Here is a 26226-nt window from a genome sequence, read left to right on the forward strand (position 1 = left end):
GGAGGAACTGCTGACTCTGAGGAGGTCAAACAGATTGATGTTGATCCTTGCTGGGTCAGGGATGTATAGATTTTCTAGAGGTGTTCCTGAGAGAGACAGGTGGAGGTAAAGTAAAGAAGAAATCCATGCAAGGAAAAAGCACATTGGTGAGGTAATAGTATGGTAATCAAGGAACTGTTACTACCTGATTGTGGCTAGGCAGAGGTGCTTGTTGTAGTGACAGGAAATGCACCTGTTAAAACTGTCAGGGTTTTAGGTAGGATGATTTACATATTAATTTGAGAGACAAAGATTTGAAAGACCAGCCAAGTTAGAGTCAGGAAGACCATATAGAATACAATGGCCATAGTTCAGATATGGAGTTCAGAACTAAGGCCTTACTAGCAGGATGAGGTGATATATTCACATCAGTGTAGGCATGGGATGGATCATATGGAAGCTAAAATGACTCCTGGGTATATATTTCAAGGAAGTAGATAATTATGATGATAATAATTGACATTAATAATTCATGAAAACAGCTAGGTTAGATGGAGTTAAATTTTGGGCAACCTAGTGAAGATATTTAGTAAGTGGTTGAAATGAAGGCCAATTATTTTTTCTTTAAAATTAGTTTTAAGTTAGTATACATCTGTGAAGCCATCATCACAATCCATGCCATAAACATATCCATCATTTCCAAAAGTTTTTATCTACCTTTTTTTAAACTACTACTTTGTGATATGAACATTTAACATAAATCTACATTTTGGGCCAAAATTTTAAGTATGCAATACAATATTATTAATAGCAATATGGTGTACAGCTGATATCTAGGATTTATTCATCTTGCATAACTGGAACTTTGTACCCCTAGGCCAGTTCATCAGTAAGCATTTATTGAGTGCTTATCATGTATGCTGAGTACAAGATGTTTAAAATTGGACAAGTTATAATGTTTACTCTTAAAGAAGACATAGCAAATGGAGAAAGAAAGAAGACTGTAATACAGAAGAGTTCTAATTGCCTATGAACTAGGTTGAGGGTATGTGGCAAAGAGAGAGTGAAAAGCTCAGTTTGGGACACTGGTGAGGTCTTCACAGGACAAACGAATCTGCACTTTATATACAACTTTTACAGACAGGGTGGGAAAGATACAAGTGATATTCTATGAGAGAATAGAAAAGTTACTGAGACGTGAAAGGGCATAGAGCCCTTAGTGAATACAAAATCACTCTATGTGGTTGAAATATAGAGCAAGTGAGTTTGTAGGTTCAACAGTGGACACATGCCCTTCATGTGTTTTGAGGCATGACTTGAATTCAGGTGGAACTTTCCTTCTCAACATTCTCCCAACAATTGTTGCCTAGAACAGTAGTTCTAAACATATAATCCAGGTGAGGAAAAATAGAACACTTTCACAAAAGATCGGAAGCATTGACAAGATTGTTGCTCTCATTAAACAAAAAGTAAGCATTTTGTTGAGGTGTGATGGACTCGGGATCATGAGTTGAATGATTAGTATAGCAGTTTATTCTATGAAAGGTAGTTTTAAAATAATTGACCTACCCTACTGCCCCTTTCCAAAGTCTTATATCCACAAAGAAAATTTGTCTAGGGATACAAAAAGCATTTTTTAAAAATTTAATTCAGTAGTCAATCTCTTGACATTTATTTATAGAAGAAGAAAACTGGTCCTGGTATAATTATGAATGAATACCAAACTATTTCAGATAAGAGGAATTAGACTCTTTTTTTAAAAATACTTTATTGTCCAATTGGTTTCCTTAAAATACCCAGTGTTCATCCCCACAATTTCCCTCCTCCACACCTGTCACCCCCCCTTCCCCTTTCCCCCTCCTATTCAACCCTCCATTTGTTTTCAGTATTCAAGAGTCTCTCATGATTTGCCTGCCCCCTGCCCCGTCCCATGGTCCCTTGTTAGATTTCTCCTGTTAGACCTATGAGTGCAAACATATGGTATCTGTCCTTCTCTGCCTGACTTATTTCACTTAGCATGACACCCTCGAGGTCCATCCGCATTGCTGCAAATGGCCAGATTTCAATCTTTCTCATTGCCATGTAGTATTCCATTGTATATATAAACCACATCTTCTTGATCCTTTCATCAGCTGATGGACATTTTGGCAATTTCCATGATTTGGCTATTGTAGAAAGTGCTGTTACGAATGTTGGGGTACATGTGCTTCTCTGCATCAGCACTCCTGTATCCCTAGGGTAAATACCTAGCAGTGTTATTGCTGGGACATAGGGGAGTTTTACTGTTAATTTTTTGAGGAACCGCCATGCTGTTTTCCAGAGCGGCTGCACATTTACATTCCCACCAACAGTGGAGGAGGGTGCCTGTTTCTCCACATCCTCGCCAGCATCTATAGTCTCTTGATTTGTTCATTTTAGCCACTCTGACTCACGTGAGGTGATATCTCAGTATGGTTTTGATTTGTATTTCCCTGATGATGAGTGACGCTGAGCATCATTTGATGTGTCTGTTGGCCATCTGGATGTCCTCTTTGGAGAAGTGTCTATTCTTGTCTTCTGCCCATTTCTTCACTGGATTATTTGTTTTTCAGGTGTGGAGTTTGGTGAGTTCCTTTTAGATTTTGCCCTCTATCCGATATGTCATTTGCAACTATCTTTTCCCGTAAGAGGAATTAGACTCTTAACAGTATGAAGCCCAGAAGACAAGGACTTCTATAGAATCTGTCTCTTCTCCATCTTTATGCTTCCCATTCTCATTTACATTGCCCTGCTTCTTGTGAAACTTGGCTCCTGGCCAGAACATGCTTTCCTCCAAGTCCCTGTAGAATGTGAGTGAAATAAAAATGGAAAATTTCTAAGGAAAGGGAGCTGATAGTCAGCCAGCTTCTAAAACAATACACAGTTTATGATGTATTCTTTAAAGAATTACATATATTATTTATCCTTTCAAATATGTACTTTAATGTTAGTAAAGGCTTTTGGCTTTGAGCATTATTCTGTGGTATCTTTCACATGTAAAATAGTTACGCTCAATTCCACAAAACTTTATATGAATACCTACCACATACAAGGTATGGTACTAGTGAAGCAGAAAAGTTAATGTAAACTTATTTCTCTCTTCTCTCTTCTTTTACTTCATGTAATTCACAAAACTAACTATTATAAAGGTTGGTTACTGTTGTGGTCATTTGCATTATAAAATACCAACTCATTGGATGAATTATATATGACCGACTTTTGATTATCAGTAGGTACATTTTATTTGGGACATAGTTTCTTTTTGTAATTTGGTACTTGATTTCCAGTCAGAGTTCTGCCCCAAGGATGGGTTTTCCCTCATTTGCCACAAGGCTGTACCAGTTGATTGGAATGGCTCAACTCAAGTCATATCCTCCAAAACTTGGGTGTATTGTCTGCAATTTCAAATATACTCTCTTTTGGTATTTATTTCATTATATGAAATATTTCTCACTTGGATGACTTCACTATTTAAGAAATTCCCAGTCATTGAATATCTAGAAAAGTGAAATGTTATTTGAATAAGAAAATGTCTTATGTATGTGAATAATATGAGCTTGATGAGTAGTTTCAAATATCTAGGATAAGAGGAAAATTTTTAAATTTTAGTGCTTAGGTTTGGATGGATCTAAAGGATATTGTGCTAAGTGAAATTAGAGAAAGACAAATACCATATGGGTTTACTCATATGAGGACTTTATGATACAAAACAGATGAACATAAGGGAAGGGAAGCAAAAATAATATAAAAACAGGGAGGGAGACAAAACAGAAGAGACATTTCAATATAGAGAAAAAAACAGAAGGTTACTGTAGGGGTTGTGGGAGGGGGGAGTGGGATAAATGGGTAAGGTGCATTAAGGAAGCTACTCCTGAAATCATTGTTTCACTAAATGCTAACTAACTTGGATGTAAATTAAAAAAATAAATAAAAATTAAAAGAATAAATGCTTAGGTTTGTGTAAATAAATACAATTTTAGAAAAGGAAATAAAGTGGAAATGATAATATTGTGTCATTTATACAGCTTTTTAAATTTGCCTGTCATCTTACACAGCCTTTTCTAAATAACCATTATCACCCTGTATTACTGCTTCAGTTGTATCCACCCATCAATGATTTAGGAAGAAAAATGCAACTTAAATGTTGTTATTGGTACTGATTTTCTTTATAGTTCTTTTAAAAATAACTCTGTACTGAAATTCAGATATTCCTTAGGCCCCCAACATTTTTTAATACACTGTGTGCCTTACATCCTTCTGAAAAATGTTAGAAATTAGATAAATCTAGAATTGGATTCTGATACTCTCTTTAACATTCCTTTCTTTTAGACACTATATGAAGTTATGTGGAAATGAGAGATTCATGAAACCCCTTCTCAGGAGAGAATGTCTTTCATAAATGGAGCTTTGCCTCTGGTTTTCACAGGACATTGACACTGCAGCAGAACCATGGCCGCCCTTCTTGCTGGTTGCAGTAATTCACCGAACGTCTGAACAGAGATGCTTGCCTTGGATTTGCCGATTTTCATCCTGATACCTTGTTTACTTCTTTGGGGCAGAAAAACTTGCACTAATTCCTCTCCATGGTGGCTAATCTTTTCAAGAGCCTGATTTTACCTTACATACATAAGCTTTGCAAAGGAATGTTTACAAAGAAATTGGGAAATACAACCAAAAAAAAAGAGAATCGTCAGCAGAAAAAGGATCAAGACTTTCCTACTGCTTGCCAGACCAAACCCCCCAAATTTTCTAATACCTTAAAAAGCACTGTAAAAAAGATTGCAAAGTGTTCATCTACTCGCAACTTATCCATTGAAGAAGACGAGGCTAATAAAGAATTTTCCCTCTCACCAACATTCAGTTACCGGGTAGCTATTGCCAATGGCCTACAAAAGAATATTAATGTAACCAACAGTGATAATGAGGATTTGCTTCAAGAGTTATCTTCAATTGAGAGTTCCTATTCAGAATCACTCAACGAACTAAGGAGTAGTACAGAAAACCAGGCACATTCAACACACACAATGCCAGTTAGACGCAATAGAAAGAGTTCAAGCAGCCTGGCCCCCTCTGAGGGCAGCTCCGACGGAGAACGCACTTTACATAGCTTAAAACTAGGAGCTTTACGCAAACTGAGAAAATGGAAAAAGAGTCAGGAGTGTGTCTCATCAGATTCAGAGTTGAGCACAATGAAGAAAACCTGGGGAATACGGAGTAAATCTTTAGACAGAGCTGCACGAAACCCAAAGACAAATGCCCTTGAGCCAGGATTCAGTTCCTCTGGCTGCATTAGCCAAACACATGATGTCATGGAAATGATCTTTAAGGAACTGCAGGGGATAAGTCAGATCGAAACAGAACTCTCTGAACTACGAGGGCATGTCAATGCTCTCAAGCATTCCATCGATGAGATCTCCAGCAGTGTGGAGGTTGTACAAAGTGAAATTGAGCAGCTACGTACAGGGTTTGTCCAGTCTCGGAGGGAAACGAGAGACATCCATGATTATATTAAACATTTAGGTCATATGGGAAGCAAGGCAAGCCTGAGGTTTCTAAATGTGCCTGAAGAAAGATTTGAATACGTTGAAGGTGTGGTATACCAAATTCTAATCGATAAAATGGGTTTTTCAGATGCACCAAGCGCAATTAAAATTGAATTTGCTCAAAGGATAGGACACCAGAGAGACTGCCCAAATGCAAAGCCTCGACCCATACTCGTGTACTTTGAAACCCCTCAGCAAAGGGATTCTGTCTTAAAAAAATCATATAAACTCAAAGGAACAGGCCTTGGAATCTCAACAGATATTCTTACTCATGACATAAGAGAGAGAAAAGAGAGAGGGATACCATCCTCCCAGACATATGAGAGCATGGATATAAAGCTGTCTACTCCAGAGCCCAAAAGCAAGAAGAACAATTGGCAGTCACCTGATGACAGTGATGGAGAGCTGGAATCTGACCTCAATAGAAACAGTTATGCTGTGCTTTCCAAGTCAGAGTTTCCAACAAAAGGAAGTACTTCCAAGTCGAGTTCAAAATCACACAATGCGAGAGCCAAGAATAAAACTGCTAGTGGCAGCAGAATTTCAAATAAATCTGATTTTGATAAAATTTCCTCACAATTGCCAGAATCAGATGACTTGGAAAAACAAACTACAACCCATTATACAGATGCTACACCCCTCTGGCATTCACAGAGTGATTTTTTCACTGGTAAACTTAGTCGTTCCGAATCAGATTTTTCCAAGTTGTGTCAGTCTTACTCAGAGGATTTTTCAGAAAATCAGTTTTTCACTAGGACTAATGGAAGCTCCCTCCTGTCATCTTCAGATCGAGAACTTTGGCAGAGGAAGCAGGAGGGCACAGCCACCTTGTATGACAGTCCTCAGAATCAGCATTTGAAAGGGACTGTTCAGGGTGTCCGAGGACAAAGTGAAATTGCAAACACAGAAACTGTGGATAGTGGAATGAGTAACGGCATGGTATGTGCATCTAGGGACCGAAGTCATTACAGTGATTCTCAGCTCTCTTTACAGGAGGATCTTTCTCCATGGAAGGAATGGACTCAAGTAGAGCAAGGCACTGATTTAGGTTTAGATTCATCCACCCAGGAAGTTTTTGACTATGACACAAACAGTCTATCTGATCAACAACTAGATGTTTACAATAAAGACCTAGAAGACTTGGGAAAGTGCCACAGTGACCTTCAGGAAGACTCTGAGAGCTATGATTTAACCCAAGATGACAATTCATCTCCATGCCCTGGTTTGGATAATGAACCACAAGGCCAATGGGTTGGCCAATATGATTCTTATCAGGAAGCAAATTCTAATGATCTGTACCAAAATCAAAACCAATTGTCCATGATGTATCGAAGTCAAAGTGAATGGCAAAGTGACGATTCAGAGGATGCTCCACCCAAATCTTGGCATAGCCGATTAAGTATTGACCTTTCTGATAAGCCTTTTAGTTTCCCCAAATTTGGATCTACATTACAGAGGGCTAAATCAGCCCTGGAAGTGGTATGGAACAAAAGCACACAGAGTCTCAGTGGGTATGAAGATAGTGGCTCTTCCTTAATGGGGAGATTTCGGACATTATCCCAATCAACTGCAAATGAATCAAGTACCACTCTTGATTCTGATGTCTACACAGAGCCCTTTTACTACAAAGCAGAGGATGAGGAGGACTATAGTGAACCAGTGGCTGATAAGGAGACAGATTATGTTGAAGTGATGGAACAAGTCCTTGCGAAGCTAGAAAACAGGACTAGTATGACTGAAACAGATGAACAAATGCAGGTCTACGATCATCCTTCATATGAAACACCTTATGAAACCCCACAAGATGAGGGTTATGATGGGCAGGCAGATGATGTGGTTAGTGAAGGGGGATTGGAGCCATTAAATGAAACATCAGCTGAAATGGAAATAAAAGAAGATGAAAACCAAAACATCCCTGAACAGCCAGTGGGAATCATAAAGCCAAAGAGAATTCGTCCTTCTTTCAAGGAAGCAGCTTTAAAAGCCTATAAGCAACAAATGGCGGAATTGGAAGAGAAGATCCTGGCTGGAGGTACTCGTGTTTACATGCTACATTTGAGCTAGTTTTATTTTAACATTGGGTGGTGCTTCTTTAGAGCATGTTCTGTGTTCACTTTTGGGAGAATGTATGCGCAAGAAATATGCATGTTTATTCTGAGAAGGGTATTATTTTACTCTGCTCCCCCAGCAAGTTGGGCTTGATGATTTAAAATCCGTGTTTTCAGATAGCTCATACTAAAATGTGCCCTGTGGTCTATGGATCAAAATTTTTCTGCTAGCATTGGGAACAAACCCCATTTCATATTAACTAACTCTGTGGCATCAGTCATCAAAAAAATGTGGGGGCAAGTGAAATCAAAGAGCAACCCCAAGTTACTCTTTGGTTCTGTTAGGTTTACAAGGATGAGGAGAATGGTATAGTCTTAAAGAATTAAGAATGATAGACTCCAGATTTACCACTCCCATTCCCATCAAATCTGTACTTTGAAGCCTGCCAGTAGGGAGAGGTGGATCTGCGTAGCCAAGCCTCGCCAGTCCCCTGGAGGGCCGGTGCCCCCATCTCTGCCTACTGAAGCAGCTCAGTAAAATGGAGACACAACCTTAGGCCATGACTGAATGGTCTCCAGTCACTCTTTGAGGAGGAGTCAGTAAGGAGTCACATTCCCTCCTAAAGAGTGGAATAGAAGTCTCTTCCCCCTATGGTATTTAAAAGAGTAACTTATTTAAGAATTTTACTTGGTTTTCTGAGGGAACAACTTTGGTTCATCCCCTTTTGAAAATTAGCCACTTATAAATAAAAAGATCTTTTTTTACTTTTTATTTTCCACCAAACTTCACCTGCACTTACCCCGGTCCCTTACCATTTATTTTATTTGCATGCTTATCACTTTATATCTTCAAGATACTTTGATATTATCTCAGTTGTGATGAATTATATATTTTTAAAGTCTTCTTTGTTTATGGCAGTGTAATCTTTAAAGTATTTACATAAAATTTCACAAAGGTACATATTAAGATGATCAACTAGTCCTTGCCATTATGAAATAATGTAACAGTTTCCTCAGCCAGTAGCTGATAACGACATCTTGGTCTTGCACCAAATTGTGATTAGACATTCCTCAAAACGGGTCATTTTCTTGTTGATACAGCTGGATTATTGAATAATCAGATACCTTTATTGTTAAACTGTTTCAGGCTCTAAGGCAATTGAAATGACAGTCAGGATTATCTGCATTGAAAAATCTGTCTATATAAAACACCCCCTATGTAATTTATTTAAAGAACACCTTAAGTTAAACGGAACTTGGGTGCATTGCCTGTGACTTTGTTGTTGTTGCTTTCAGGAGGCCGTTCTCAACTATATTTAAAACCAATGCGAATGTGTAGAGTAGTCAAAACTTTATGCAAATAATTCATATTGGAATAATAACTATCTTATTTAAGAGTGATGTTTTATAGTTAAGATACCTTTATTACTGAAACTCAGTTAATGGTTTCTTGGGATAAAGGCCAGTAGTTTGCCTTTGTATTTTATTTGCTGTGGATTCAGGGACGTCTACTTAAGGGCATCTTAAGACTAACCAGTGTGCATGAATATGTGTCCATTGTGAATTAATAGATGTTTTAATGCCAGGTTGTTAAAGTATCTGAAACGTTAGGCAGTATTATAAAAATTATGAAACTATAAATTTCAGGAAAAAAGTTGATCTTCAATAACTTTTAAAAATTCCAAATTAGCAAACTTCTACGAAGTAGTTAGGAGTATTGACCCTTCGAGTACTTAATGACCTTAGTGGTCTAGCGGTACTTATCATTAGAGAACAGAAATATGCTTAGTTAATTGCACATCATCCATTTAAGAATCTAAAAATAGGTAAAACAATGTTGTACCATATACCTGACATCCTGGGCCTGGATACAGAGGACCTAGACCCCTTCCACCATCTTGGAGCTTGGCTTGTTATCTTGAGCTAGCGTTGAATGGAATCTGTTGGGTGTCTTCGATCCTAGAGGAAGTCAGACACACATCTTTAAGATGCTCTCTGGTTGCTTGAAAGGCACCAGATTGCCTACCCAGGAGGCTGCAGTAGCCTAGATTTTAAAGGCCATCGTTTCTTCCTTTGGCAGCAGTCAGGCAGTTGTCTCCCTCCTGTGCCACCAATATGCCTCGGGAGGAAGGACAGCCAAAGAAGGGCATTTTTCAGGCCCCTTCACTGCTCAGAGCATTCCAGCGAGGTGCCAGTTTTCATGATGGATTTTGTGCCCATGGCCATCTGCTTACTGGGCTTTGGGCAGATGCCAATAAATTTTTTTCTCTCTATGACTACCTGGTCATCATTAGGTAGCAGAGCTGTTTTTTCTCCATTCCTAATCTGGCAAGATTAGACTGTAGAGCTCTTGCTATAAAACTCCATAGGAGGCTGTTTTCCTGGTAGAGCTTTATGCAATTAGAAGTTCACAAATTTAAATTATTTCAACTTCTGTCTTCAGGGTCCTGGTAAAGAGGAATTTTAAAGACCCCGATGTTTATATGCATGGATATTTGGCCATGGTGTTTTTGAGACTTTCACCTTGAATAGTAGGCCAATGGGAAAAAGATTTTGTAGTGTGTGTAGCCAGAAATTCCATTAGGTCATATTCCTCCCTTGTTGCTGAGCCCTGCTGAGTGGTGCCTTTTGTGTAGCTGGCCTGAACCCCACACCATGGTGGTGACTCTACGATCCTCCACCTTCAGCCCTGCACCACCCATCATCTGAAATTAATGTTGTCTCCTCTGAATTCCCAAATACCTGACTTTTATGGCACTAGCTGACACCTTACATAAGGACAGTTTCTCATTTTCTCTTCTAAATTGTCTTCTGAAGATGAGAGGTTTGTTGTTTTCATTCTTTCATTTGCATTGTGCCTTGACCAGTGCTTTATATGGAGTAGGCACTGAGTTAATATGTGTTGGATGAATGTCTGAATCAAGGGAAAGAGTATACTAACAGTATACTAAATAAAGAACACAGTAAGTTTCAAAGTCAAATCCAAAGTGTGGCCCATAAGACTATGACTTTATGTTTTAGGACTTCAGAAGTACGGTTAGAAATGAAAGCTTATTACTATTTAAAAACCTTTTTAAAGTTCTTTAGAAAATTTTTAAATTTTGTATAGTTGACATACGTTACGTTAGTTTCAGGTGTTCAACATAATTGACACATTTATACATACTATGCTCACCACAAATGTAGCTACCACCTGTCACCATACAATACTGTTACAGTACCATTGACTATATTCCCTATGCTGTACCTTTTATTCCCATGACTTAATCATTCCATAACCAGAAAGTAGTATCTCCCACTCCCCTTTACCCAATTTGTCTATTCCCTCCAGCTCCCTCCCTCTGGCAACCATTAGTTTGTTCTCTGTATTTGTAAGTCTAATTCTGCTTTTAGTTGGTTCACTTACGCATTTATTTAATTATTTATTTTTAGATTACACTTATGAGTGGGATGATATGGTATTTATGTTTCTTAGTCTGACTTACTTCACTCAGCATAGTACCCTTTAGGTCTATCCATATTGTCACAAATGGCAAGAATTCATCCTTATTATGGCTGTGTAGTATTCCTGTGTGTGTGTGTATGTGTGAACATGTGCCCCGACCCCCATATACACCACATCTTCCTTATCCATTTACGTGTAGATTGTTTCCATAACTTGACTAGTATAAACAATGCTGCAGTAAGCATAGGAGTGCATGTATCTTTTTGAATTAGTAACAGCTGCTATATATCAGATACTTTCCAGGCAGTTTATCTGTTTGTTTGTTTGTTTGTTTGTTTTTACTTCTAACAACACTACTATGAATTTGATTCCATTATTATTCCGTTTTACAGGTAAGGAAACTGAGATACTGAAAACTTGCATAATTTACTCAATGTCATACAGATTAGTAAGAGGAGGGTCCAGAGTTAAACAGTTGGTAATTTTGATTATTTAGAGTAGCCATATGCTAACTCATTTCAGAGATTATGTGTTCTTGTTTTAAACTGGAAAAACATGGTGAAAAAGGAAGGGCAGCATTAGCCACGGTTTTGTTACATCTAAAGGATTTTCACTAAAAACAGTATGAAAGGCGATGAGGTTTTGATATTAAATAGTTCATTCTTAGTTTTTCTGCTTCAAGTCCTTGGTACGTCATATAAATCAAGGCTTGTGGAGCTCAAATAATACTGTACAACATCAGCTTGAAGGATGATTTATTTGAAGTCTGAGTACATTTGACGTGGAATTAGAGCCTAACGTAAGATTGAAGTAAACTTTTTTTCACAGAACATAAATGTCATTTTGTTTTGAAATGCCATTCCCTGGCTGTGTGTAGATTCTGAAAGAGACCGTGACATCTGTGATTAGCATAATTAATGATTATTTTACCATGGTGTGCATTTTGTTTTCTAATAGTTTTAGAGCTTTGTGGAAATATTTTGGCTTCCAACAAAGATATGCAATTGAATGTAAAATATTTTTCTAAGATTGAGACTTTATTACATTAGACCAGTGGTTCCCAATGTGGCTGGTTGTTAGAATCATTTGGGGAGATTTTGTAGTACTTAGTGCTCCCAACAAGTGTTATTGTACAATTACAAAGTTGTAGGATTGTATCATAAATGTTTTGATTTTGTATTCTGTATTGGGGACCATGGACATTTATCCAAAATTGTGTTTGTTATTGATGAATTATATGCACACTTGTAAATAAATCACACACACACACACACACACACACACACTAAAAGAAAAATCCAGAAAATTCCAAAGTTAAAAGTAAAATTAACAGCTCCTTCTATTCTTTAGAGAAATATAATTTGTTTTTGACACTCTATAAACATACACACACCTCCTTTACTTTTAAATTTAACATAAGTGATATCACATGTCATATACTCAAGTTGTTTTGCATCTTGCTTTCTTCATGTAAAATGTAGTTGAAAGATCTTATGACGTTATTGCCTGTTGGATCAGTTTTAGTGACACAAAGATATCAACTATAGTTATTGCATGATTTATTGACTCAGCTCCCTACCATGTAACAATTGAGTTAATTTTCTTATAAACTCACAAACAAGGCAAACTTATTAGTTATCTTTGAGCAAATTAGATAATATGTATAAATTCCTTGATGTCAGATTATTTGGTCAGTGGATTTACTCCAGCTTTGGAGAGTTAGGAACTCATGAATTCTAGGTCAGTTCGTAATATCTACCATAACTGTAAATTTCTATTCATGTATATAATTATTTGATTATTATAGATCTCAAGACTAGTTAATAGAGTCAGTGAGTGAATTTTTCTTTCTGTTACTATTGTAATGCTAGAGCCTAGGTTCGTGGCATAGAGTAGATGCTCATTAAATATTTGTTGACTAGAGAAATCTATCATAGCCTACTCTTTTTGTTGCTGGACTCTAGTTCTACATATGGTGAAGAATGCATAGAATACAAATACACTTCAGTTTTTTTTCTTTCAATCAAAAGAACATTTTAAAATTACATATATTTCAACATAATAAAATAGGCATGAGTGATATAGGCAAGAATGAAAATATGACTTTCCCCCCTTTAGGTCAGTCATACTTGTGAGAAGGCTAGTTATCCTTTCTATGGTGTTGTAACCTATATATCTCCAAGATTAAGTCTCCAGAATTGACTTAAGTTCTGGGATTAATGTTTAAGAAGGATAAATATTTCTTTGTTTTTTAATGTTTTATTTAGTTTTGAGAGAGAGAGAGACATCGTGAGCAGGGGAGGGACAGAGAGAGAGGGAGACACAGAATCCGAAGACAGGCTCCAGGCTCTGAGCTAGCTGTCAGCACACAGCCCAACGCAAACCATGAGATCATGACCTGGGCTGAAGTCAGATGCTTAACTGACTGAGCCACCCAGGGGCCCCAAGAAAGATAAATATTTCAATTAAGTTTTGAGGCTTTCCTCACCCAAATCTATCAAGAGGTACTCTTCAAACTTTATAATCCAGGCCAGGAGGGATGGGATCTGCCTTTTTAATATGCTCCCAATGTGCTTCTGATGTAGGTGATCATTGGAACACATTTAAAGAGTACTATGTAGCAAATATTTCACCTGCCCACATCATGTTGTTTTCTCTCTTTTTAAATCAGAAGAGATAGAATTAGTCTAAGGAACACTGGGATAATATTTTTAACTTCAGATCAAATACAGAATTCTTTCCTAGTTTGCCAGAGCAGTAGGTCATTACATTTATGGAAAGATTTTGGTAATATCTACTCATGAAAGCATAGGAAAGCAATAGAGGTATTCCTTGAAAGGTGTATATAAACTAAAGATTTTAGAAATTATCTATTGCAAAAATTCTAGGAGATTTTGCCATAGAAACTATTCAGTGCATATTTTGTTTACAAATAAGCCCCCCATCATCCTACATATCCCACATTTTATCAGTTTTTGCATGTTTGAGGCTTGTTTGTTGTAGTAGTAGTAGTAGTAGTAGTAGTAGTAGTAGTAGTAGTAGTAGATCTTTCCTCAAAGTAAGCATAGCAATACTGGTCATAGTAGAAGGTAACCCATTTATAAAATATTCCATTAAAACACAATGTATTGTAATAAACTTTTGGTTTAGTATAGTTTGATTTTTAATATTCTAGAATTACCTATTATACAAAGTAATTGTTTTGATTTTTGAAACAGACTAAGATCTAGGAAGAATACCTGTGTAGAGTGAAGTGGCCAAGGTGCCCCAGGGGCAGCAGAAGCAGCTGGCATCTCTACTTCTTGCTAGACATAAAGCACAAATGCACAGGGGATAATTCTTGTGTATCCTTCTAGGATACAGGACTGGAACTCCAAGGGAGTTGCCTTTGAGAAGGGAGACAATGAATGGCAGTATATACTAGGAGATTAGTTCAGAGTGGAGCCAAAGATTTCCTTTTCTTTTGGTTTTGTTTTCCTTCTTCCTTTTCTTGTTTGTTTGTTTGTTTGTTTAGTTTTTGGTTTTATTTTGTTGTTTTTTTAAAGTGAAGCCAAGTTTTTAAAGTATACTCTGGTGTGAGGTAGAACTAAGAGAAAGAGTAAGAATCCAATACATATTAATACCTTCCTATCAGATTCAGTTCTATTTTGAGGACGTGATGAATTCTTACTATAATTTTGGGATGATTTTATATATATTCACATATATTTCATATATATGATCTCTGCGCTTTATATTTTTATTTTTTTTAATCTCTGCACTTCAAAAATGAGATGAATGAGTCTCAGAGAAGCAAAATCAAGTCTAGGTCCTACAGCTATAGTAAGAGTATTGATGTAATCTGATGTCCATCTGACAGAATCCAAAGACTGATGCTGTTTCTGCTCATGGGCTTCATGGTCAGCCAGTTTTGTGTTAGCTGCAATAGAAGTGCTCTCTCCTAACAGTAAATGAGTAATAATGATTTGGGCCAAGGGATACATCACCTTTTGGGGAAGTTTAGATAATCTGGAAGAGTAACACTTGTCACATTAAAGGGATTTATTAGGGATAAAGAGATGTGAATAACAGTAGTTTCTGAGGAAGTAAACCATTTGATATAAGGTAGAGATGAAATTGACAAAGATATCCAAAGGCCATCTTAACAATAAAGATGTAGAGTTGAAATATATTGTCTCTTTGTAATTATGAATGGCTCCCAAACTATATACCTGGAGTACTTTGTAGGAAAATGAAAAATGGAACACTTTTTTGAGAAAATATTAACTGCCAATGAAATGTGGTACTTTCCAGATTGTACTAGGAGTATTGCTTCAAAGACTGCAGTCCAGATGCCAGAGATTCAAGAGTGTTATGTCAAATTCTCAGATAAATAGTTTGGGTTTTTTTATTTTTTTGGTTCTGCTAATGTCATTGTTCATGTTCTTCCTATAATTTCAAAAAGAGAGATTGTACAGAAATTATGACTCACTTGAGAATTTTCTTTATGGAATAAAACTCTGAACTCTGACATAAGCCACAGTAAAGTATAGCCTGATCAGTTGTTATTGATGATATTCAAGTGGTAGATGCTAGGATCTGGAAAGTTGTACCCCAGGAGGTAATTCAGGGCCTGAGATAAAGCTCAGGAACAAGTGAAGGGAGAAAGTCCAATGTAGCAGAAAAAAAATCTTCCAGCTAGAGATAATATTTTGGATTATGAGTAACTATTAAACCATCTGGGATTCTAGGTCTGCGTGTCAGTTGAGTGGGTAGAGAATGACTGGGAGCAAAGAGTATTGAGGACTGAGCTGGGCAGGAAGTGGTTTTTGCCAATAGGGCCTTGGGTACTTAGTTAAGTCTTCTTTAGGGAAGACTCTAAACATCCCAGAATGGGAGTTCTTAAGAGAAAAGCAAATCCCAGAGGGATTGATATACCAGTTATCAGGAGGTGACCTAGTTACCTGAACTAGGGTCCAAAGTCAGGAATGAGTCTCTAAATCAGATTTTCAAAAAGCCAGATTGTTCCAGTAGCATCCAGAGACGGAGTCTTATTTGTGGGCAGAATGATTAGATGATGAGGCTCAGGTTGCTGGGACACACTGACCCCAAATAGAACTATTCCTCAGGTTTAAGATATTAGCTTAGGTTACCTCCATAGATTACAAGACCAGATAGAACTGAATGTATTAATGAATTTCTTTAGTATGTCTTACTTCAATTTGTAAGTATCCTGCTGCTTTTCCTTTTTATTTTTTTATTTTTTAAAGTTTATTTATTTATTTTGAGACAGAGAGCAGCTCAGAGAGACACTCCCAAGCAGGTCTCGCACTGTGAATGTGCAGCGTGATGCGGAGCTCGAACTCACAAACTGTGAGATGGTGATCTGAGATGAAACCAAGAGTCAAATGCTTAACCAACTGAGCCACCCAGACTCTCCCCATCCTTCTTTTTAAAGGAAATTATGTTAGAGGATCTTGTCAAGTACTTCATTCATCAAACTTGGTTCATGCTGGCTCTCAGCTAATCCCCCAAATAAATCTTCAGAGGATAAAGTGGCTACCATTCAGCAGATTGAAACAACTGTGATATGACTCTTTTGGCAATCCCAAAGGGTCCTAAAAATATATTGAGAAATTGCATTTTATTTTTATTTAGAATGAATGTATCTCTCCCTACTCCTTCCAACAGTCCTCATTGTCCTTACCTTACCCCTCACTTCTCCCCCAATTTAACAATGGTACCACTTTATAAAGGATAGCACTTATTTTGGCACAAAAAAGCAGACATTTATATTACTTTTCTTAAGTACCCTATAATGTGGGTCACTTGATAATGCATAAGATTTATTGAATCTTTTGTTGGGTGCCAGACACTATTCTAAATATTTTACTCTATATAACCCTCAAAATAACCCTATTAGATGAGTACTATTATCTCTATTTTATAAATGAGAAGCAGAGACAGGGTCACTTAATTAAGGGGAGAAACAAATTTAAAAAGTAGCAGAACCAAGATGTAGAATAAGGTGTTTCTCTTCTAGATTCTATGTGCTTACCTCCTACTACAGCCTCATTGAGGACTTTGGAAATTAAATGTTGGTATTCAACTTTATAAGATGGAGACCCGAGGAGCTAAAGCGTTGATTTAGCTGACAGCACTGACTTGTCAGCAGACCTATAATTACAAACTATTCTCTCAAATCATAGGCAAGCACTCAAGCTATCAGATCATCTTCTCATTTTACATAATATTATTACAGGCAACATGATTATCCAGGTGTCATTTCCATGTACCTTGTGATAAAAGAAATTGTTGACTGCATGTAATTGTGGCAATAAGAAGTGACAGACCGAATATGATCATATTTCTCAGAGATGTAGGTTAAGCTTCCCCTTCATGCCTTTTCTGATGCTCAGTGATATCTTGTGGAAAGCTGATGGTTTTAGTTTTCTATTTCTGTTATTTAGTAATTACAGTTAAAACATACTCTCCTGGGCCGCCACACACACAGAAAATGTGGATTCACTCACTGAATGCTTGACATAGTGGTCTTTTACTATCTGAAGGAAACCAGTAGGAAATGCCCAAGTTGGTTAATATTCCAACTTGCATTGCATTCTGAGCACAAAAAGCAATTTTAATATTTTAAAACGTTAGCTATCACATACATTTAGTCCTTATGAAACATCAATGAGATAGACTACAGCCAACCTCCCCAAGTCTCTCACCCCGAGATAATCACTGGTAGCTACGATGGACCGGTACCAATCCAGGACTTTTGTACCCCACTCTGGTACTCTTTGCACAACAACATGTTCTTAGCTACTTGAGCACATTTTTGCTTCTTGCTCCTGTACTTCAGAGCTTCTGGTCTGTTACAAACGTCTGAGGTTGTGTTGAGGTATTTCTCTACTGCATTAGTGATTCTCAGAATTTAGAAGGCATGAAAATCACCTGAGAGTACTTGGTTAAAAATGTAAAGTATTTGATCCAATCTCTAGTTCATTCCTGGGCGGGATGATCCATGAATCACATTAAGATAGTTAATAGATCCTAAGTGCTAATAGTTAATAGATCCTAAGCACTCGTTTCCCTTCATTTTTTCTTCAGTGATTTCATTTGATTTTTTGACTTGCATTCTCATCTGTGTGCTTATGGTCCTAAATCAGTGTCTTTGGGCTAACTCTTCAAGCTTAGTCCATTATATACATTTATTCTTTCCATTATTAAGTGACCCACTAGTGAACTCATTCTTCAGTAAATATTGAATCATCTAGCTGGGCATTGGGATAAAGTGGTGATAAATCTTATTTGGCCTTTGTCTTTGTTAAGTGGGTGAGATGAATCTAAAATTTTTTAAAATTACACTGTATCATTGTAACCATTTATAGCTGCTGTATAAGTAAATACAAAGTGTTAAAAGAACATATTCTAGTTTGGAGATTAGAGAAGACTTCCTATAGTAAATGATATTTGATCTAGATCTGAAGATTAAATATATTGAACTAAGCTAAGAGGAAGGAAAAAGAGCATTTCAGGCAGAGGAAAGAGCATGGACCAGGGTCTTAAGGCAGAAAATAGCTTGACATATTTGAGGAATTTAAAGAAAGCTAGGTGCAGCTGACCTCCATCAAGCAAAGCAGAGAACGGCGTGAGATAAATGTGGTGTAGTAATCAGAGGCCAGATTTTTCTGAGTCTTGTGGATCACTTGGGGATTTTGTTGTTGTTGGTGGTGGTGGTGGTGGTGGTGTTGTAGTCATTGTTGTTGTTTCTCTTAGTAACCATGGAAAACTATGAAAAGGATTACTATAATGAGTTGTAGGACTTCCATAAAATAGGATATCATTCATGTCTCAGACATATCATGCCTAACACTGAACTCTCTTTTTCCTTTGGCTCCTAATCCTGCTTCTCCCAGGTGTCCTATCTCAATAAATGACACCGCGATCCTCTTGATTGCTTGAGTCAGAAAGTCATCATCTTTGGCAAGTTCCTGGTCTGGATATTTGCATCTTTTCTGGCCATCCAACACTTAAATTCCTTTATTATTGGTGTTTCTGAGTGTGGGAGCCCTTGGAGGGAAGGAGTGCCCGTATCTTGCTGCGGAAGCTGAAGGGACTGGAAGTTCCTTCTCTCTGTGCCCAGCAGCCTTGGCTTGAACACATGACTCATAACTGGCTGGTGAGAACCTTCTGCCTAGGACTCTGAGTTTGAATCTCTTATTTCACAAGCTCTGACATTTTTACCACTTAATTATCTTTCAAATACAGGCAGTTTTCTCAGTCGTCATTGTCTCCACCCTTTGTTCTAGCAACTGCCATATCTTGTGTGGGGTATGTTAGAGCTTCCTACCTAGCCTTCTGCTTTGTTGGTCCTATTACCACGGCCCCTTGCCCAATCTGTCACCTCTCTGCATCCAGAATACATACAAATATGCAAAACAACAGCAAAAATCTTTATAGTTACTTTTAGGATGAGGTCCAAACAAGCAGTGAATCCATTGTGCTGCAGATGTCTGTTTTCTTTCTGTCACTCTCATGAGGCTGTAAATCACAGAAAACAGGGGCTGTGCTGTACCCTAACATGTCTCACAGTGCCCACTGCGACATCAATGAGACCGTGAAACATTGTAGCTAGGAGCATGGTCTCTGGTGTTAGCCTACAATTGTGCAATCTTAAACACGTTGTTTAATTTCTCTGTGATTCACTTTACTTACTGAGAAAATGAAGAGATCACAAGAGCATCTATGTGATAATAAAACATAGGATGTTCTTTTAGCCAAACCTGTAGGTAAACAGTAGGGAGCCAATCTCCCTAAAAAGTACCAGGACTACTTCTTTTGAGCTTCATTAATTTCTGAGAAGTATGAGCCAAAGCCAAATGCTACAATTACTGTCCTATATATCTTTTAACTGAATTAAAATTACCATCCAGAATGCATTTTGGGAAGTGATCAATTATGTGATTATTTTTGTGGTTTGAATCTTTGAAAAACTCTGGGCACAAGCTGCTTGAAGCAGTATTAATAGCTAGTTATTGATGTTTTTTGAAACACAAAAACATACAACAGCGTGACCTCCCTGGCATGTTAACTACTTTGCCTTAGGGAAGTTTCAACATAGAGAAACAAGTAAGTCCCTCAATGTTTATTGAGTGCTTAGAAGTGTGATGAGCTCAAGATTAGGGCCCTGGGAAGAGAGAAAACACAGGATGCACAGACAGATTCTTTCCAGGTGAGGTGTTTCTTGAGTGAACTGTTGTGAGGATTGTGGCTTATAGCCAAATATTATTATTAAATTGTTTATTTAAAAATACTGACTAGCATGTACCTGAATGTATGCTGTGCAGGTTATCAGAGTTAGAAGAGTAGACATAGAAAAGATTATAACTAGATAAATGAGTTACTTTTTACTTAGTAATTATTATTCATAGCTATTGTTACTACTAATGAGCTTTAGAATGTTAAAAAGGAGTCATAACATTAAAACCACTAACTGACATTTATTCAGCCCAAACTACATATCAGAAGTAAGTACTTCATGAGAGAGTAGCAGATGTTTCTGACAGTCCGTGTCACACTCCCGAGCCTTCCTCTGATCTCATATGCAGCTGTGGTGGACCACAGCATGGGAGCTCAGCCCCAACCTTCACGGATTGCTTCCTACCTTGGTCTGACGCCTCAAAGACTCCCTGACATTCTGGGATTCCTTCAGCAATCCTCAACAAGGGCATGCGGTTGTTATTGGATCAACGCTCCTTAGGAGACCCACCTCTGGAGGTCCTCGCTGAGTCAAAGAGCAGCAACCTCAGTAACGCACCCTTACATTGATGTCTCTTCTTCCTGTCCGTCCTCCCTGCCTCTCATTCCTGCTTCCAGATTACCTCACAGAGAAATTTCCTACCTTCATGCCCCAGCCTCTACTGGGGGAACCCAAAACAAGACCGAGGTCAAGACTAGTTATGTCTTCTTTTTACCAAGGGAATGACAAAGCCTTGGACCATTAAGCTGAGTGTCACTCTTACCTGTTGACTTGCCGCAAGCAGAGCCAGGGTTTGGATGTCTTTTCTTGAACTACTTATCCAAAATCTTGTGAACAATATGAAGGAACTTGTGAAAAAAGGCCTAACTAATCACAGTAAGAATGCTTAGGTTTGAGGGGCCTTAAAACTGATCTCAGGCAGGGAGGTGATTGGGTTAGAACTTGTTTTTAGTGACATTAGTTAAGTGAGCAAAGACACTTGTGTATACATTGAAAAAACACAAGTACAAAATTGTATAGGAGCCAGTGGGCCTTCTCTCATCCTCTTCCCACACTCGCCCCAGGCCCTTCCCACCCCCATCTCCTGGGTTGGCAGTGCTGTATCTTCTGATTAGTAAGTGTCCTGTGGCCACCTTCTCTCTGCTTCATCATCTCCTGGCCTTCTCAACATTCCTTTGCACCATGACTCTGATATTTGTTGTTACTGATTTTCAGTTAATAGGCTACATCTCCTGGGAATGTTTGTATTTTTATGCCTTTTGCCTTCTGTTACACAATGGCAGGTTTTTCTGCTGACGAAGACATTTTACAGGTCAGGTATAGTTTTGGAAAGCACAGCTTGTCCAGATATCCTGACATCATACCATTTTACCAAGTAAGCACACAGAAGACTGAGCATGAATGAAATCATCTCTGAACAATTTGGAGTTTTAACTTCTTGAGGTGGAAGAACTGATAAAAATAAATGGAAAGAAACAGCATTATTTCTGTCCATTTGGGAAGGAGCACAAGTGTGTGTATTTGCCTGTGTGGACGTGCATGTGTGCATAAAGACTGAGGAAGATCTACATCGAATTTACAGTTCAGGGTCCAATGATTGCTTTGTGCTGAGTGGTATTACTGAGTTTTGAGTCTATTCATTTATTTCTGTAATTTGATTCTATTTATGGCTTTGATTTCTCTGGCATTGTTCAATGTGAGTATAAATAAATTAGAAAAGTAGTTTGTGGGGAAGGAAGTCATTTCCATGTCAAGGTAAATCAAATCACATTGATAACAGAACACTTTGATTATAAGACTGAGGAAACATGAGGAATTCTTGGACCAGCCCAGAAGAGAACTCTTCAGAGAAACATTGTCTACTCTGTTGTTCTTACCCATTGCATCAGGGAATGATTACTTACATGTAAAGTGTAAATAACTATTAGAGATTTTTTTTTGTCACATTCCCTTTAGCACAAATTTCTGATGTTTTGAAAACTTAGACTCACTCTTAAAGTACAACAGCAAGGGTGCCTCAGTGGCTCAGTTTTTTGAGTGTCTGACTCTTGATTTCAGTTCAGGTCATGATCCCAGGGTCATGGGATCAAGCCCCATGTCAGGCTCTGCGCTGAGGGTGGAGCCTGCTTAAGATTCTGTCTCTCCCTCTGCCCTTCTGTCACTCTCACCTGCTCATGCTCTCTCTTTCTCTCCTAAATAAATAAAATAAAACAAAGTGTGACAGTGGAAAACAAAGGAAGGCATGTTGATTTATGTGGCATTTCTTAGATTCATGGCTTTCTATGCTATCAAGAACCTTTTAAATCATTTAGACCAATTCTGTCATTTAACAATTGAGGAAAATGAGAGTCTAGAGGTTAAGTGTTGTGTATTTTGTTGTTGTTGTTTTCCTCCAAGATCACACACTAATTGTGTTGAAGAACTTACTAGAAACCGGTTCTCCTCATGTAGTCAATTGCAAAACTACATTCTGAACTGCAGTAGAAGGATGCTGCCATTTAAATATCTCTTCTCTTAAGGATAGCATAGATGCAGTTAATAGCATGAATGTAATTATCTCAGAGCCCATTACCTAACTTATAGAAATATAAATGCAAAATACTCGATGCACTACTATCTACCAATATTAGAATAAAAATCTGAAAATACAAAAAAATAAAAATAGAAGAAAATCTTAAAACATTTGTGAATAATGTTAGATAAACACTACTTTTGATAAGTCTTTTTTTTAATGTTTATTTTTTTTGAGAGAGAGAGAGCGAGCATGCAAGAGGGGCGGGGTATAACAGGGGGACAGAGGATCCAAAGTGGGCTCCATGCTGACAGCAGCAAGCCCAGTGTGAGGCTTGAATATGTGAACCCTGAGATCATGGCCTGAGCTGAAGTCGGATGCTCAACGGAGCGAGCCACCCAGGCACCCCAATTTTGATATATCTTAATCCTAATTTTCTCTATTAGGTGATAAGAAAAAGAATTCTTTTGCTCACCTTTCTAACTTTGTTAGTGTCATTGAATTTGGGGGCTGGAATGGGTCTTGCAGAGTCTGACTACAGTTGTTCCCAAGCTCCATTCATGCCAGCATCACCTGGATGAATTTTACATTCTATGATTCCAGGCTCTCTGTCCTATGGATTCTGACTTAGTAGGTCTGGAGAAGAATCTGGGCATTTGTATTACCACTAGGATTCCCTAAGTTTGTGAGGACCGGGGAGGTTGGAGAACTAACCCAATCCCCTTGCTTCGCTGACTAGAAAAGCTTAAAACCCAGATTTTACGTTTCTGGGCTGCTTTTGAGGGGTTGGGGGATCAGCAGAGTGAGCGATGGGAGAAGGAGCCAGCTCTTTAGGAGGTCATTCCAAGCTTCAACTTCCTGAAAGCTCTCACACAGTTGCTTGAGCACATGTGACCTATATGTTCTTTTACTGTGTATTTGTGGGCTAGAAAAAGCATCCACCAGGAATAAGCTCTCTAGTAAAATCTCCTATTATATATAGTGCAGTGTCATCATAAGTCATTGAATTTGTTCACCTCCATGGGGAGAGCAGGAAGGAGGGAGGTTGGGAGAGAAATTTAAATAGTGCCAGATTATTCTTGCCAATTTATTCACAGAGCTCCTCAGTGGACTTCTCTGGTTTGCTCTCTGCCCTAGGAGACTGACCTGTGCCTACTGCATTCAGTCTCCTTTGCCAGGAGGCTTCTGGTCAGCTTTACAGGAGGTCAGATGGAAGAAGGGAAAGGAGGTCAAGGTATCACTTCTCACTCCCTGCTTTGGTGTCTTAGCTTTGGTTATAGCTGTGCCTCTCTAGTTCATGGCCCTGCTGGCCACCATTGCAGCTCTCACCAAGCACTGGGTGTGCTATTTTCTCTCCTTTGTCCTTAGGCTCCAGGTATAGTAACTGTTTCCCACAATATCTAGACTCTAGGACCTAACCATCCCCTTTTTTTCACTTAACCTGATTCTCATTCTGTAGTTGCCTGTTTTTTTTGTTTGCACCATTGGCATTCTGTTTCCTGTGGGCACTTAGATTAATACAAGATGGGAATAGAATTATGTAGTCCTTCTAAAATTCCTTTATGATGCCAGTATCCCCTTGAGCCAAAATGATTTATCTTTAAGCATACAATGATGTGAAATTCTCTTCTGCACAATTACTTGATGTGCATTGCAGTTTACTGTACATTTTCTCACTTTGAATACTGTTAATGTACAAACTATACACACTGTACTCTGTGAGTCATTTAAGATGTTTTCAAAGGTAATTTGGCTACACAGCCTTTCCTCCATAGATACTGATTTCAGAAGCTTTCCATGGTTGAGTGCAACTTCACAGTACATGTCATAGAAACATATGTAAAGCCACGGGGCACCCGGGTGGCTCAGTTGGTTAAATGTGCGACTCTTGATTTTTGGCTCAAATCTCATGGTTTGTGAGTTGGAGCCTCGTGCCGGGCTCTGCGCTGACAGCGTAGAGCCTGCTTGAGATTTTCCCTCCACCCCCCCCACCCCATCCCATTCACATTCTGTCTCAAAGTAAAATATAAATTGGGACAATCACCTTTGAGGATGACTTGGCAAAATCTACCAAAGTTTTAAATAAATCTATCCTTTCTTCTATCATATTTTCTTTTATGAAAGATGCCTTGGATATACTTAAGACTGTTCATCTCAGCACTGTCCTACGTAACTCAGCATACAGCCTAAACATCCACAGTCACAAGTAACCTAGTACACAATCTAAACACTCATTGTCATATGAAAGACAGTATATATAATTAAAGATCCATTAAAAGAGACTGGTTAAAAACATGTAATGTATTCAGAAAATGGATTACTCTCCTCTTGTTATAGAGGTGCTTGAGATAGATTAAGGTACATTAAGGTGAAAAAATCCCAGATGCAGACAGCATGTTATGTTTCCCCATTTGTAAGATATATCCCTATGCTTTCCTTTTTTAAAATCATAAGCATGCGTTATTTGTATAATAAAACAAATCATGTGCTACGGTGATAATAGTGGGAAATAAGACACCCTCAGTAGACACCTACTGCCAATTACCTTACTGACTTTGTGGGAACTCTTATTCTCCACTTAGAAGATGTCATTCAATAGGGAGCCCCTTCAAGGTGCACTGCCCTCATTCCAACCACTTTCGATCTGAAACCCATTGCTGGGTGCCTGCACCTTTGTCACGGGGAGGGGACTCAAGCTCTGACTTTATTTACAGACAAATTCCCACGTGCACATTACTGGGGAATGTGGAAGCTTGTTTCAGTCATTGATGAGAAGGTGTTCATCCTCTCAAATGTCAGAGACACAAATGAGAATGCAGGAGAGCATTATACGAGGAAGTGCAAAAGTCCACGATAAGACTCCAAAAGCCTGGGCAACTCACGGAGAGGTTTCACAGAGAGGAAAGGTGTTAAATCAAAGAGAACAGTTTACATTCTTAGGTGAAGCCATTGGCTGCCAGAAAGATAGAAAAGATGAATATGTGCTCATAAATTCCTCTATCTTAAAAGGCAGTTTGGGTAGTAATACTTCAGCGATTTTGTAGGCTAGCCATCTGGGACTTGAAGTTGTGGAGAATTATTGCCATGCTAGGGCCTTGCAAGCCAAGTTGAGAGGTTTGCCTTCAGACCACAGACCCCTTCCTTTCCAGGGACGCTTGTTTCTCTCCACCTTCAGTCTCTTATTCATTCCTGAAGAAACTTAGAACCCCAAGCATTTGTCTGTAAATGCTAAGTGAATAGTGAGAGAACACTTAAAAGGGAAATCACGGGAATGTCTTGTATAAATTGGGCAATTTTCCTTTAAAGTGAACACTCCCTCCCAAAACAGCCCAAACTAATTTTTTGTGTTAGAAATCAGGTTAGTTGTTACCCTAGCAAATAGATAATCTGCTACTGTATTTCAGATGTTTATAGATGTTAGCATAATTAATACATTA

At 38.2% G+C, this 26226-nt stretch overlaps 1 protein-coding gene across 1 annotated transcript in view; it reads left to right on the plus strand.

Annotated features, from left to right (window-relative positions):
• The window catches only part of UNC13C (unc-13 homolog C), a 593765-nt gene that overhangs the window by 29138 nt on the left and 538401 nt on the right, over window positions 1–26226 (plus strand). The window contains exon 4 of the mRNA XM_029952367.1: window positions 4327–7572. Within this exon, the coding sequence (XP_029808227.1) occupies window positions 4581–7572 (2992 nt within the window). The 5' untranslated portion in view covers window positions 4327–4580. The remainder of the gene's footprint in view (window positions 1–4326; window positions 7573–26226) is intronic.

Source organism: Suricata suricatta, chromosome 9, assembly GCF_006229205.1.
Source record: "Suricata suricatta isolate VVHF042 chromosome 9, meerkat_22Aug2017_6uvM2_HiC, whole genome shotgun sequence".
Lineage (NCBI taxonomy): Eukaryota > Metazoa > Chordata > Mammalia > Carnivora > Herpestidae > Suricata > Suricata suricatta.